This window comes from Phocoena sinus, chromosome 17, assembly GCF_008692025.1.
Source record: "Phocoena sinus isolate mPhoSin1 chromosome 17, mPhoSin1.pri, whole genome shotgun sequence".
Lineage (NCBI taxonomy): Eukaryota > Metazoa > Chordata > Mammalia > Artiodactyla > Phocoenidae > Phocoena > Phocoena sinus.
The window spans coordinates 42,854,674-42,870,590 of NC_045779.1; the positions used below are offsets into that span (position 1 = coordinate 42,854,674).

At 31.7% G+C, this 15,917-nt stretch overlaps 1 protein-coding gene across 18 annotated transcripts in view; it reads left to right on the forward strand.

Annotated features, from left to right (window-relative positions):
* Positions 1 to 15,917, forward strand: part of VPS13B (vacuolar protein sorting 13 homolog B) — an 831,417-nt gene that overhangs the window by 118,455 nt on the left and 697,045 nt on the right. For all 18 annotated transcript variants that reach the window (XR_004346563.1, XR_004346562.1, XR_004346564.1 and 15 more), the window contains one exon: positions 5,751 to 5,875. Coding sequence is in view for 15 of the 18 variants with exons in the window: in XM_032610621.1 (XP_032466512.1) it covers positions 5,751 to 5,875 (125 nt within the window). In the remaining 3 variants the exon portion in view is untranslated. The remainder of the gene's footprint in view (positions 1 to 5,750; positions 5,876 to 15,917) is intronic.

Here is a 15,917-nt window from a genome sequence, read left to right on the forward strand (position 1 = left end):
TCTAGATAAAGTTTTGGTAAGTTTGACTACAGCTATAATGGATAAGTTAAATGTCCCAGGAAGTCAGGTGTTGGGCATAGTATAATATATGTAGAAAAACTTTTCATTGGTATTAAGAATATTGAATACTCTCGCGGCTTCCCTGGTGGCGCAGTGGTTGAGAGTCCGCCTGCCAATGCAGGGGACATGGGTTCGTGCCCCGGTCCGGGAAGATCCCACATGCTGCAGAGCGGCTGGACCCATGAGTCATGGCCGCTGAGCCTGTGCGTCCGGAGCCTGTGCTCCGCAACGGGAGAGGCCACAACAGTGAGAGGCCCGCGTACAGCCAAAAAAAGAAAAAAAAAGAATATTGAATATTCTAAAAAATAAAGTCTTTAGTCTTGACCACTTGATTACATTAAAAAAAATTTCATTGCATTTCTGGTGCTTCTTAAGTGACCTAGTACATTTTAAAAAAACTTTCAGGACTTGATAGAGCGTTTTAGTTTTGTGACTGTTTGGAACTGGTGAAAAATACCGATTTGTTTTGAAGTTTATAGCAGTACTTGGGATGATTACTGTAACGTTTGAGGAAGTTTTCAAAGTGTAATTTTCATTATTACAGTGTTGAAATATTACAGTGGAGGATTTAAATGTCTATTTCATGTGTCTTTGGCATTTTAGACTCAAGTAATTTTCAATTAAATACTCAAATAAATGCTTAAGTTTTAATTTTGTGTACGTAAATGTGACTGTATTGACTATTTGACAAAATAGTATATAGTTCCCACTTCATGTAATGAAGTTTATTAATTGAGAGTTGGCATGGAAGAAAACATGCAGGTGAAACTTTCATATGTCTTACCAAGTCCTCTGTATTTAAATGCTAAACCCATTTTTGAATAAGTGTGGCATCAAGTAGCTAAGACATTGAAAGGCACCTAAAGTTTGAAACATATATAAAAAATAAGTTAGTGAAAGCATTATGTAAACTATAGAAAAATGTATAAATTTAAGGCCTTTTACTTATAAGGATCAGCTATGGCAGATGCTTCAGAGAGATCAGGAAGGTTATAGTAGAATCAGAACCCTTTGAATTTTTTGGATTTGGGAGTTTTTGACCTCCAGTAAATAGTTTTCCCTGGGGGTTTCAAGGAATTGTGCTTTCACACATGGCTGGTGGATATATAATTGGTATCATTTTGGAGAGTGCTTTCGCAGAATCTAATAAATTTGAAAACACATCTACCTTACACCCATCCATTCCAATTTTCTATATATATACTATAGCAGGGGCCAGCAGACTTTTCTCTGAAGGTTCAGATAGTAAATGTTTTAGGCTTTGTGGGCCAAGAGGCAAAATTTAGGGTATTGTGTAGGTACTTAAATAATAGAACAAATTTCCATGAATCTTGAGTTGACAGAATTCAAAATGTAAGATAGGACTCTTTTTTTGTAATACAGTTTTACTAATGAGAAGAAGGAATTCTTTTTCTTGGGATAACATTTCACCTAATTGGGGTTTCAACTTAGTATTCCCTGTCATCAGTTCAGTTATAAATGTACTTGTGTAAAAATTATTCTTAGTTTGTAGGTAGTACAAAAACAGACAGTGGTTAGAATTGGACCTGTATACTGTAGTTTGTTGACCCTTGTCCCAGAGAAGTTTTTGCATATGCAGATATGTACAGCTAGAGGTCTATAAATACCCACATGGATAGCTCTCTGAGGCATAATTTTTGGTGGGAATGTCAGGAAGCATAATGGTATATATAGTATGATGCCATTTATGTAAATTAAGAAAACAAAATAGTGCTAAAGATTGTTCACAGATACAAAAGGGTTTATAAAGGTATAACAAAAGGGCGGGATACGTTCTGAACTCCTGAAAGTAGATTTGGGTGATCTGGGCATCTAGGCTTGGTGGGGATGCCAATGAGACTAGCGTGAGGGTCATGGATCAGGTAAACTTTAGTTATGTTGTAAGGTTTTAAATTTTTAAATAATTTTATTGAAATAATTTACATACCATAAATTCACCTTTTTTAAATAATAGAAATTAGTGATTTTTAATATTTTCACAGAGTTAAAGCAACCATCACCACTATCTAATTCCAGAATATTTTCATCACCCCATAAAGAAACCATTAGTATTTACTCTCCATTGACTCCTCCTACCCCCTGTAAACACTAATCTCTTTCTGTCTCTATGTATTTGCCTATTCTGGATATTTCATATAAATGGAATCATACAACATATGGTTTTTTGTGGCTGGCTCCTTTCGCTTAGCATAATGTTTTTCAAGGTTCATCTATTCTGTAACATGTATCGGTACTTCATTACCTTTTTGTGACTGAATAATGCATTGTTTAGATATATACTGTATTTTGTTTATCCATTTATCTTGTTGGTGGACATTTGTGTTGATTCCAGTTCTTGGTTATTAAGAATAATATAGCTATGAACATTTCTGTATAGGTTTTTGTATAAACACAGGTTTCATTTCCCTTGGGTGTATACCTAGGTGTCGAGCTGCCTGTTCTATGGTAACTGTATCTTTAACATTTTTAGGAACTGCCAAACTTTTTATTCCAAAGGGATTCTTGCATTGTTTTACTGTCCCACTAGTAGTGAATTAGGGTTCTTATTTCTCCACATCCTCACTGACACTTGTTACTACTGTCTTTTTGATTTTAATCATCTTGGTGGTTGTGAAGAGGTATCTCCTTATGGTTTTGATATATGTTTCCCTAGTGACTAATGATGTTGAGCATTTTTTTTTTCATCTGCTTCTTGGCCATTTGTATATCTTCTTTGGAGAATATTCAAATCTTTTGCCCATTTTAAAATGAAGTTATTTTGTCTTTTTATTGTTGAGTTGTAAGCGTTCCTTGTGGATTCTGAAGGATTTTATTTCATTAAAAGTATAGGTGACAACATGACATTCATTTAAAAAATTCTGGGTGATGAAAAAAATTACTTATTTATTGTTTCCTCACTTAAATTGTTGGTGGAAAAAAATTAGGAGAAAATACTTAATTTCTCTCCATAAGAAAAGAATATAAGTATCAGTTTCAGTCCAGTGTTTCTTTTTGTTTCAATGGATACATGAATAGAAACTAGATTTAGAGGGTTTAAGGAATGAGTAGGCAATGAAAAAACAAGGTGGCATTTTCCAGCCTACTTTTTCAAGATTTTTGCTGATGACAGATGAGAAATGGAATTTTACTGATGGTTGGAGGGGAGAGGTAGTGATGAGAAAGATTGTTTTTTCTTTAAGAGTAAGTGGTGAATCAGCCATATTTTTTTGGAGAGGGGAAGCAGGGAATAGAGAGAGGAAGCAAGGCAGAGTGAAATTGTGAGCTGATAGATGAGCTAAATCAAATGAAACATCATATTGCTGTTCCAGCAATAGGTAATTATGAAGAAGTCCTTTATCCTTTTTAGACTTCATTTTTCCCATATGTAAAATGAGGTGATTTAGTTAAATTGTTTTCTTATTGGATTCTTTAAAAGGTGGCACTGCATATTTAACTTTCCATTTAATGTCATGTGTAAGTCATCTTAGTCAAGTTGGCATTTCCTTCAGCTAAAACTTCTATTAGTAGTTGCGCTTACTGCTTCATACATTCTTGATGCCTCAAACTGTTGGTTTGCAGTGTTGTTAATAAGTATTTTTATTCTATTTCTGAATATATGAACAATCCTGGTGAAAACAACCTCAATTCATACTGTGCTGGTTTTCCTTTTTCTAGATAAAGTATTTGTAATCTTGGTCAAGGGTTGTTGACAAGTTATTTGGTTATATAGGTATTGAAAATCTGTGTGTCTTACTGCTGTGATTTAAAAGAGAGTTGAAATTGGTTATTTTGAAATAATTATTTTTGATGGTTATTTTGAAATAATTATTTTTGATTTCACTGTAATTTATACTTGCTTGAATGTTCTGTGGAGTCATCTCTGGACAACATGTACATTTAGTAAAAGCTTAAAAAAATTACAGAATAATATGCAGGACCTTCCCCACAGTCCTTTGCAGTTCTGCAGACAACCAGCAGGGGATCTCCTTAACACCCAGTTTCCATCTGAGTACTTAATGATAGTGTCTGTGATTATACTGTTGGGACATTTATAGAGTATTAGAAGGTGACTTGAGAGAGTTCTTAGTTGAACACAGATAATCTAGTTTGATAAAGTATTACCCTGATTCATATTCTAGAAATATTTGGAGGTTGGGCATCGTTTGAATAATCATGCTTTGTATTAAGTGGTATTAATAATTGCAAATTTCAGAAACTTTTAAATATTGGCCCTTTCAGAGGAAATATGAAATGCTGAAATTGTACAGTGCCCAGAAGTTCTTTGCATATAGTGTTGCTTAGAGCAAGTCTTCAAAGAATATAAATGTGGAATAAGTTAATTTTTAAGGCTGATCAATTAAGTATTAGAAACATGCTTTTTTCTTTTTCTTCTCAGTTCTTTATTTCTTGCATCTTGGTTAATAGTGGGATTTATAGTTATCAATAGGTATATCACTTTCATTTTTCTTGATAGTAATTAAGTAGGTAGTCCCTTTGAAATGCAGTTTTTCTTTGAAAGTACAAAATTCTAACTAATGTTCATTTTCCAAAATGTTACTTCGTTCACTGAAAACTGACTTTACAGGAAAAGATTTGACATTGTCAGTTTGATGAATGGTAGGAGCAGAATAGCTTTTTGAAACTGTTTGGAAGCAGTTTAATATTACTTTCTAAGAAATTGATCATTAGTTTATGTTCATTAAATGAAAGTATTTTGTATTGGAAATTAGTTACTGAGGTATATTTTAAACATGTTTCACTGTAGAATTTAGCAGCTAATATTAATCCTAGAGATAAGAAAGTTAGTGCTTTATAAACCCAAGGAATAAAAAATAATAATGAAACAAATGTTGGGGTTAAACGGCTTTTGCATGTTGTTGGAAAACAGTAACTCTTTGTTTTGTATCTCTGTGTGTCAGTGTTTCTTGTTTGAGACATTTACTTTATTGAAAATAATGGAAGAAGAAATATATTCAGTTCTCTGCAACGTTTCATGTAAAATGTGATGTTACATTGATTCTTCCTATTAAGGCAAATGTAGTTTTTAGGAATTTCAGGGACTGCTTATAAAATTTTTGAGCGTGACATGCTAGTTTTAAGTATAAACTTATAAAGAGTAATTTATGCCATGTACCAAATTTCCTGAGGTGAAAAACCTCAGCCCTACCATTATTTTCACAAAAGAAAGGGAAAAGATGTAACATTATTTAGGATATGTTTGGATATCCTTTTTGTGTGTGCATACTGTAAGTTGAAGGCAAAATACTTTCTAAGATTGTTTTTGTTGTAGTTAATGTTCTTTTAGGAATAAAATGATATAACAATGATTTATTAACAATGTCTGTGATGTGCACAATGTAGTCAGTTTAACAGAGAATATGTGCATTTTAGCAGACAAAATGCTAAATGAGAGTTATGTATAGAAATAAAATGTGAAACCTAAAATTGGTCAAAAGAAGAGTAATCTTGCAGGGATATGAAAGAAATATTGTGTATTTAAATTTCTTAATTCTGACTTAGTTAATGTCAGATTTAATAAAAGAAAATGTTGATGTTTGGGAAGTGGAAAAAGACATCAGAACATATTTAGTGTGCAGCTGTTGTAGAGCAAATTGAAACTGACGTATTTCATCCTGTGCTTACTAAAACTTTGTCTCTGTGAACATTTGGATCTTTTCTTTTTGTTGCAGATATTTGGTTTCCAGGCAGGACTGACCTCTTTGGATTGTAGGGGATCTTACTGCATACCTGTACCGATTATTCCCTCTTTCAGCACTGCTCTTTATGGTAAACTTCTGAAACTGTCCACATGCTGGTAAGTATTGTGTTAAAGTATGGTTTATGGTAATTTTCACTTATTATCTTAGGAGGGGAAAAAACCCAATCGTATCTGTCTTATGCCAGTGTGTTAGTTTTATATAAAACCTTAGAAAAATATGTGAAGTTAATACTTCATGTATCTTTTTTTTACTGAGACGTTAAAAATCTCTTTTAAATATCTGAAATCTATTAGGTTATAGTATTTGTGGTGGTGATAACTGTTGTTGGGGTAATAACTATCAATCCATATCGCAGCTATAGTAAAATGTTGCTTTTTCACATTGTATAGGAACTCCAGGGCAAGTACTTTCTTTTTTTTTTTTTTTCTTTTTTGAGAGGTTACAAAGATTTTTTAATAAGTTGCAAATAAGATCAAGGCCAAAGTATTTTTCAACTAAGTAACAATTTCGTGTGTATTCCTAACCACTGAGTAAAGTATATCCATGACATAGATTTAGTATATTTGACATGTCTGTTTACAGTCACTCTGCATTTGGGCAGAAACTGATTTTAGCCCTTACTTTCATTTAGTATTGGATTCCTTTATTTGGAGGTCATTCTTCCTGAATTAAAAGAGATTTATAGAAAGAGAGTCAATAGTTACTAATCATACCTTTTTCTTTTAGTTGAAAGCAGTGTTTTTAATATTAAAGAAATAATTGTTTAAGTGTATGAAATAAGATTTAAATAAATGAAATTATATTCTAGTGAAATACTTCTGTATTTTAAAATTTGGATCATTTCAATTATTGGGAATACATCTTTGCTTTTTCCTCCTAATTAGTATTAAGCTTATTTTTGTAGGATGTATTTTCATTAGTTATTTATGAAAAGCAACATAACTTTCAGAAAATAGATTTGACTTCTTTATCTAAAGTACTTCATTTGTTAAAAATATAGTTCCTTTAATAATATATAACTTTTAAAATGAAATTTGTAAAGTAAATGCTAACATTTTCAAAGAAATTTGCCTGTTGATTCAGAAAATTAAGAAAATATAGAACTTGAAGTTAATTCAGTCTTGGAACTAGTTCTTCTATAAAGTGAAATCACTGTTAAATTACTTTATTCTTAATTGATAAGTTTAATTTTGTCCTTAGTCATCCATAGTCCTCATATGGCACTTATGCTGTGTAGAGATTCACTTTCAACTTTTTATTATTGTTTACATGTTGCGTTTGAGCCAAGTATTATATTCTGATCTATTACAAAATACCATGGGATATGTCCCAGTTGATAAGTCAGTATCAACTTTAATAGATATTTGTATCTGCTGATTTATTTATCACTCATGACCCTAAAAGTTTATTAGATACAATGCAGTTCACCGTGGGAAACACTTAAGTTCTTTTTAAAAATAAAACAGCCAAAATTTCCAAAGTGAATTATGAAAAAAGTTGAATATTTAAATAGGTAAGACTTATGTCAAGGATGTGTAAGGCTTACTCTAAATATTGCCAAATTTGGTTTAAAATATATCTGCTGACATCTAAATGAAAATATTCCAATTAAATACTAAAAGCATGAGATCACAGAATGCTAATATTTATTTGGATGTGATTTTCTTTTTTTGTAGTTAAGACCACTTCTACATTATTGCAGTGGTATTTTTGCTATGCTTTACAGAAGTATGTTGTTTTGAAATAGTTTCTTTAAATCGTTTTCCTTAGCAAATACAAAGTAAACTATAATTATTCTTAGCAGCTCTAAATTGAAAGTAATCAGTACAAAACTCAATAAATTGAGATGTATCTTAGTTAAATGAAATGAATAAAATACCAGATAAAATACATCATATAATACTTGAATTAAATAGAAATCATATGAGAACTGAGAATTCTATTTAACTGTTGCAGTGAGTGAGGATTATGTCAGCTCTGTCCCCATTCATGGTCTCTCCCTTCCTCAAATTATACAAGCTGTTTCATTTGGACTTTTAAAATTGACATTTCAGAGTTTCTTAAAGCACATTTATGAAGCTGTGTTTATATTTCATGCAGTAATGAGAAGAGCATATTTACTACAGGCCACAGCATTTGAAACAAAGGCATTTTATAGCACATTGAAAATATTTTAGTTGGTACGTTTGAGTTAGTAATGAAAATCTAGATTTTACTTAAATCAGCAAAATAGTGTATAATTTTTGTTTTAAAATATTTCTAAATTGAGATATTAATTATATATGAAGCTGCAAACAAATAATATTTAATTTAATCGGGTTTGGTCATTTTTAAAATGTGTGGCTTAAGTAACATTTAAAAAAAGTTATTTCTCTCCCATTTAAATGTTCATGTTAATATATTTTAACCTGAATGAGCAAGCTATTACAAAACTCCAGTTTCTTAGATTTTATTTTTTTCAAAATATTTTGGTTACATTGTATCTTTCATTCTATATTACACAGTTTTCAAACATAAAAAAATAAACTTTTCAAAAAATTTTTTTCATTTTTTTATATCAGGTTAACTTTAGCTCTTTTAGTTCCTTCGAACAGGACTGAAATGTGTAGGGTGTGGTGAGAAAAGCAGTGACAAATAATAATTAATGACATAAATCTTGAGCAATTAATTTAAATTTTAACTTGACTCTTTTTTTGATATGAGATGTTTAAAAAAGGGCAGTAAATGGTTGGTTAAAGGACAATAAAGTATCATAGCATTGTTTTTGCTAGCAGAATTAAGCATTGGTCTACTGTCCATAGTTATATTATAAATTTCTACAGTGATAATGCTTTTAGGATTTTAGATATATTCTTGGCCTTAACATTTTTTTCAAACAGAGAAATGATGAACATTTCAACTCTTTCAAAATTTCTGATTTAAATATTAATATCTTATAGAAAAGTACATATATTATGGTGTTTCATAACTGAACTGAATGCTTGGTAACCAGCTGCAAGATCAAGAAGCAGAATATTATCAGCATCCCAAAAGCCTCTCTCTTTCATCCTCCTCTAGTGTTAACCATTATCCTGGTATCTAATAGCATATATTCTTGGATTTAATATAAATGGAATCATACAACATATATTCCTTTTTTGACTGGTTCTGTCACTTAAAATAATTTGTCAGATTCGTCTATACTGTGTAATGTAGTTTTTTAGATAGTTTGCCTTTGTCACTATACAATGTTATATTGCATGAACATTGACGATTTACACATTCTTGATCTGCAGTTTTAATTTAAAAATAGGTGCCTGAAGTTTGTGTTAATTTCTTTTTTTTATTCCTTTGCCATTTTTTCTTTCCCTTAAGATGCTTCAGTTGTATTAGGGGATATTAGATGTCATTAAATATTTTTCATTTTTCTGTGTCTTGATGGGCATTGTGCTAAGTGTTGGGATTGGGGAAAGAATAAAGTAGAATGCAGTGAGGGTAAAAGATATCCCCTCACCAGGAAGACTTACAGTCTAGTAGGGGAGGACACAGACACAGATGAAAACAGTTGTCATTAAATTGCAAAATTGATGCTTAAGCAGAATGTCTTGTTAGTTTAAAAAAATTAGAGAATTTCTCTAGGACCTCAGGAATGGCTTCAGAGAAGTGGCATTGGAATTGGGCTTTAATGGCTGAATCAGATACCTAGGTATTCAGAGGCTGGTTAGGGTGTAGAGGCTTCTAGGTGACAGTATTGTCTGGACAAAGTCAGGGTTAGTCCATTTAGATCTGTGAAGGGATACAGTGGGGGAGGAATTTGGAAGACTACTTTGGGCCTGGACTGGTACACAAATAAGGATGTCTACACTTTTTAATATGAACACTTAAAAATAGTTAAACCAGTTAATCAGATATTCATTAGTCGCATTACTTTCTGATCAGCCTGTTAAACTACAACCATAATATAGTTTCAAGTTCACTTTCTCCTATAATTGGGGGTTCAAAAATGTGATCTTATTTATAAATAAATTTTGGAAGTTCAGAGAAAAATTACTTTGGCTTAGAAAGTCATGGAGAAAATGGAGAAGGTAACTTTCAAGCAGGTTATTAAAGAATGGGTAGGATTTGAAAGAGAATACTGTACTTTTTTATACAGTGTTAGGCACTTAGTTTAACAAAGTTTTCATAACAACCCTGTGAGGTTAGGTGATATTCCCTCTTATAAAACTAAAAAAACTCAGAGAGGTTACATAACTTGTCCAAAGTTACATAGTGGCTGGACAAGGATTCTCATGGAGGGTTATTTGATTCCAAAGTCCTTGATCCCTTCCTTACCCGAAAGGAGTGAAGATATAAATTATCTTTTGTTAATCATCTTTGAAAAGCTCAATATACTTTCTTGCCTTATAGTAAATATGAATTTCCATGTGTAGAGAGGCTAGTTACGATAGTACGGCTAGTTTAAGTCTGAATTCTCCTAGTAGCAATTAATAGTATATAGATACTACTATGCTGCTAATCTCGTAGAATTGAAGTTTATTAGAGTTAGCTGGAATCTTAGGTATTATCTCAATTTCTGAGACTTTATGACATAGCTTTGATTTATGGTCATCTATCCAAGGCTTGAACATTTTATTCAAAGGGAGTTAGCTACTTTCTGAGGCAGCCAGATTCATTGTTGGGCAGCTCTAAAGCTCTTTCTCATATTGAATGAAAATCTGTTTCATGTTTCTTCTTTTTCGTAATTATTGCTTATTTATGTCATGAGCCATTTTCATACTCATAGGAATGTGGGAAAACACATATTTCTTTACAAGATTAAGGGATCCATCTAAGTATCCATTCCTTACTTAGCACAGTGCCAGATAGCTTGGTTTTGACTAGTGAAGTTATTGAACAGTTTATTTGTGGGAGGAAGATGCTTCTGTGGAATCTGTGTTTGAGTTCAGTGTTAAATAGGAAATACAGGATTTGGTGCTAGTAGTTTCATGGTATTGATAGGGAGAGGTGATCCTTTTGCCTCCCTGAAATGGAAACTGAAGCAGCCATTTTTCTGCTGTAACACCAGAATAAATGCTTTTAGCTTTAATGGAAGCTGGGCCCTTCAAGTATAACAAAAATGCCCATAATATTTATTAGCAAACAGAGAATAAGTAACCCACCCAACAGGACTGAAAATGGTGTTTGCTTAACTGCCCAGTTTGAGGCCTTAGGAACATAGAGTTGGGTGTTTTCGATGTTCCTGGAGATAGATCTTTTTAATTCCCTTGTTTCCAAAGCTGTGTTTATTTTCATCTGTCTGCTTTTGTGATTCAGATTCACATTGTCTGTAGCAGAATGTCTTAAAACTGGTAAAGTTTAACTGAGATGTTAATTTTCTTATCTCCACTTGAGTGGCAGCAGCCTGATTTTCAGCTTTGGTTCTTCTGGCGTCTGGAATATGATTTCATGGAATGTTTTGAACTGAAAAGAGACACTGACATCATCTATTACAATCTTCTCATTTCAGAGATGAAAAAACTGAATCCCAGAGAGGTCAAGTTACTTAGTTGAGAGCACACAGTTAATATCAGTGCCTCGATTTGATTTTCATTTTCTTGATTCAGGGCTCCTTCAACTGTATCACACCGATTTAAAAATTATTATTGTTTTAATTTTTATCATGGTAAAATTTACCATTTTAACCATTTTTAAGTTGTAAGTTCTGTGGCATTATGTACATTCACATTGTTGTGCTGCTGTTAGCACTATCCAGAAATTTTATATTCTGTACCCATTAAAACAATAACTCCCATTACTCCTTTCCTTCAGCTCCTGGTAACTACTATTTTACTTTCTGTCCCTATGAATTTGACTATTTTAGATGCCACATGTAAATGGAATCATTGAATATTTGTTCTTTTGTATTTGGCATATTTCATTTAGTGTAAAGTTTCAAGATTCTTCCATGCTATAGAATATATCAAAATGTCTTCCCCTCCCCCCTTCCCCCTCCTTTCCTTCCTTTCATTCCTTTTTAAGTTTGAATAATATTTCATCGTATGTAAAGACCACATTTTGTTTATTTATGCATCAGTGGACATTTGGGTTATTGCTACCTTTTAGCTATTGTGAATAATGCTTCTGTGAACATGCATGTACAAATAATCTCTTTGAGTCCCTTCTTTCAGTTCTTTTGGGTATATACGTAGAAGTAGAATTGCTGAATCATATGATAATTCTATGTTTAATTTTTTGAGAAATTACTATTCTGTTTTTCACAGTGACTGTACCATCATTCCCATCAACAGTGCACAAGGGTTCCAGTTTCTCCACTTCCTTACCAACTCTTATTTTCCATTTTTTGATGATAGCCATCCTATTGAATATAGAATTATATCTCATTGTGGTTTTCATTTGCATTTCTCTAATGATTATTGGTTTCTTTTGAAGTATAGTTTGCATACAATAGTATGTTAGTCTCAGATGCACAACATAGTGATTCAGCATTTAAATAAATTATGAAATGATCATGGTAAGTCTAGTGACCATGTTACCATACAAAGTTTTTACATTATTATTGATTATATACCTTATACTGTATATATGTCTCCATGACTTATTTATTTTATGACTGGAAGCTTGTACCTCTCAATCCCTTTTACCTGTTTCACCCAACCCCCTACTTCCGCCATCTTTTCAAGTGCTTATTGGCCATTTATAATCATCTTTGGAGAAACATATATTTAAGTCTTTTGCCCATGTTTAAATTGGATTGTTTTTATTGTTGATTTGAAGGTGTTCCTTATATATTCTGTATATTAATCCCCTATTATATATATGTGATTTTGTAAATTTTTCATCCAATTCTGTGGGACTGCATTGCTTTTCAGTGTTAAGTCTGTCTACTTTAACTCCAAAGCCAGCTGAGTTTAATCTCCTTTATATCATTTACTTTTTGTTTGAAATGTTAACTTTTAGATTTGACACAGTTTTTCTTAAGAATTGGTATAGCTTAAGCAAGTAAAACGTGGTAATGTGTTTATTTGGAATAGGTCTACTTAATTTGGGGAAGAGAAGAAAGAGATGAATTTGTTAGAATTCTTTGGGTTGTTTACAAGTTTATCTTCACAGTAGTTTTTGCTCTTACTGTTTGTGAGATGGCTTACTTAAAATAGATTGTTTCTCTACAAAATGATTTTGTAACTTTTTGTGGTATAGGGAGATCTTTTTCTGCTTAATTTTCTTCTCATGTTTTAAAGTTATATATCTGTTAAGCTCTGCAAAAGGTAGATATAGTGCTTGATGTATGGAATTTATAAGTCTTTAGGTTATAGACAAGTTCAGTACTGCAAAGTAAAATAAAAATTAAAACAAATGAACAAATGAAACAAATGAACAATTAAATCAAATGACCATTCAGCTCATTACTTTCTTTTATTCGGAATAGGTTAGGAGGACATAGAAGGTTTTAGAAATAGTAAGAAGGTTGGGTTCTTAGTATCTATTTTTAACATGAATTTATAAGCACCTCATGGTTCCCATTCTGGGTGGACATATATATAAGTCATGTTTTGAAATCCATATGCATATTTGCTTCATCACCTTTTTTGTTAGCAATAAGACTTATTAATTATGGAAACTTTTTAAAAAAATAGGTAGTGCTAAAGGAATCCAAAATTATTTTTGTGAGTATTATTTATTAAAAAAAATACTATCATAGGCCTAGTGCTCATTGCTATTCAATTTGAAATCAAAGAGAATATTGAAATATAGCTCTTTGAAGTATTATCAAATGGTAAATCAGTTCAGCCAAGGCACATACTCTGATTACAAATTATTTCTCTAGTGATAGATATTAACGTTGAGTTTAACAATCTGATGATAGAGAATATGTTTTAACAAATACAAACAGATATGAACACTTACCTGTGTATAGTCACATAGCTAAACATTTCAGGATAGACTGGGATTCATATGTTAGTTTCTGAAAAATCCAGCATTGTTTGCTTTTTTGCTCTGTCACATCCTCTTGAAATGGACATACATTGCAGATACAGGTTTCTGTTTCAAAGATAGGTGAATCAAGTGAATGAAAGAGAGGTGAATCAAATATTTCTTCATCAAAGTAAGATTCAAACTTATCGAAATATGTGAATGGCATCTATTCCAATCAAATAGCTGTACAGTTCTTAAAAATTTACAGATCTTTTAAAGAAGCTTAGGGAAGTTTGAAAGTGAGACATACAGCAATCTTCATTTGTCTTTGACTCAATTCATGCATTCATTTTGTGTGTCATCTTTGAATTTCCTTAGAAAATACATTTTTTGTCCATCTGAAATTTTAGATTGAGCACACAAGAATGTCCTATCTTGTGACACCCTAAGTGTGGGGTAAGTCCAAATTTTACAGCCTTAAAGGAAACAAAATATGCGTGCTTTATTTTATCTCATTAGCCTATACATTAGAGATGGTTAAACGTGATCACAATGAAAATAGCCCATCTGATCAATTTCTCCATTACATCATATGGTAAATTTGATTTGGAAAGTTCATACTGCAAACTGTTCTCATTACAGTTTTCTTTTTTGATTTGGATAACTTGCTGAATTTTTTTTCTTTTTTATTGTAATAGCTCCCTTTATAGCAGATGGTTAGGTCTTACTTATATTGTGTACTAAGGTGCTGTATTTTTATATGAACTGTAATCTCAGGTCAGGCATACAACAATGGACTCATGCTGGATGCTCTGTACTTAATGAAACTTAATCTTCCATATTATGGGATTCTGTGTTGTGTGACTTGCCCTATTTTGTTAATGTAGCCATTTTTTCATTATAAATCAAGCATTTCTTTGCATATTTCTTAGAATCTTTTTTTGTTTTGCTCATACCGTTTTTGTCTTCTACTGCCTTTTTTAAAATGCTTACTTCTTCTTTTGTGTCTTCATCATGTTGATTAAAGTAGGGAAGGCTGACCAGAATAGGCAGGATGCATATTTTCTTCAATTTTTGAACAATGTTCCCTAATCCGTTACAGTTTTTTTTGAAACTCCAGGGAGGTTTTCCACTATGTTTGTCTGCCTTTTTGCATACTTGAGCTTGTTCTTTATTATTCATTCAGGTCTATTCCACAGATAGGTGATGAATGCCCACTGCATGCCATACACTCTGCAGGGCCTGGCTAGAGATGCACCAATAAACAAAATAGGCAAGATACCTGCCCTCATGTCAGCAGAGAATACACAATAAATTAAAGGAATTTTAAGGAGAGGAAAAACTGCTTTAAGAAGCAGTGTATATTGTCTTTTAAAATCTAATTATAAAATTGTCCTTTTTGTTGTTTTGGGCCTTGGAAGGAGATGCTTACATAGTTTTTAACTGCATAATATTTTAACATTATTCAATATTTTTCTGTTAAATTTTATTAATGATTTATGTTTGAAGTGAAAACAATCTAATTAGTATTAAAGCAAACAGTGATTGGAACTGAAATATAGGTTCCTACAGATAAGTGAAAACTAATTGAATTAATAAATTAAACATATTGTTTTTTTATTTTCCAGCTTTATATAAGCTTTTCTAAAAATTTGATTTCTCAGCAGTTATTTTAACATGTACACAGTCTCCAGTATTTATGGAGGTTAACTTATATGAAGGCCTTTAAGACCTATTTATAAAATGCACATATTTTTAAATTGTATCCTTGTTTTATACTCTTAACATCCACTCTTCTACATTATAATGTTTAGTGTGAATACACCTCAAAAATCCATAAAGTCCTTCTAATTAAAAGCTTTATTTATTGTATTAAGATAAATATGTTCATGTGAAGATATATTCTTTGACTACAAATTACTGAGATTAATTTTTCTGGCAGGACTTTTAGAATATCATTACTTCATCATCACAGCTCATGCTGATAGTTACTTTCTATATTCACTGAGAAATACTTGTATTTCTAATTTGCGTATAATTTATATTTGAAAAACTCATGAACAGAGTTATTTTTCAACTTATGTGTCTATTTGAGAAATTTGTGAGAATTTTAATAATATAGATTTAATATTAATAACAATAGCATATGTGTTCCAGAAGCAGTGCTAAGTCTTGTATGCATTATCTCTTTAATCTTCATAGTAATGTTATGAGAGACATACTATTATATACATTTTATGCATA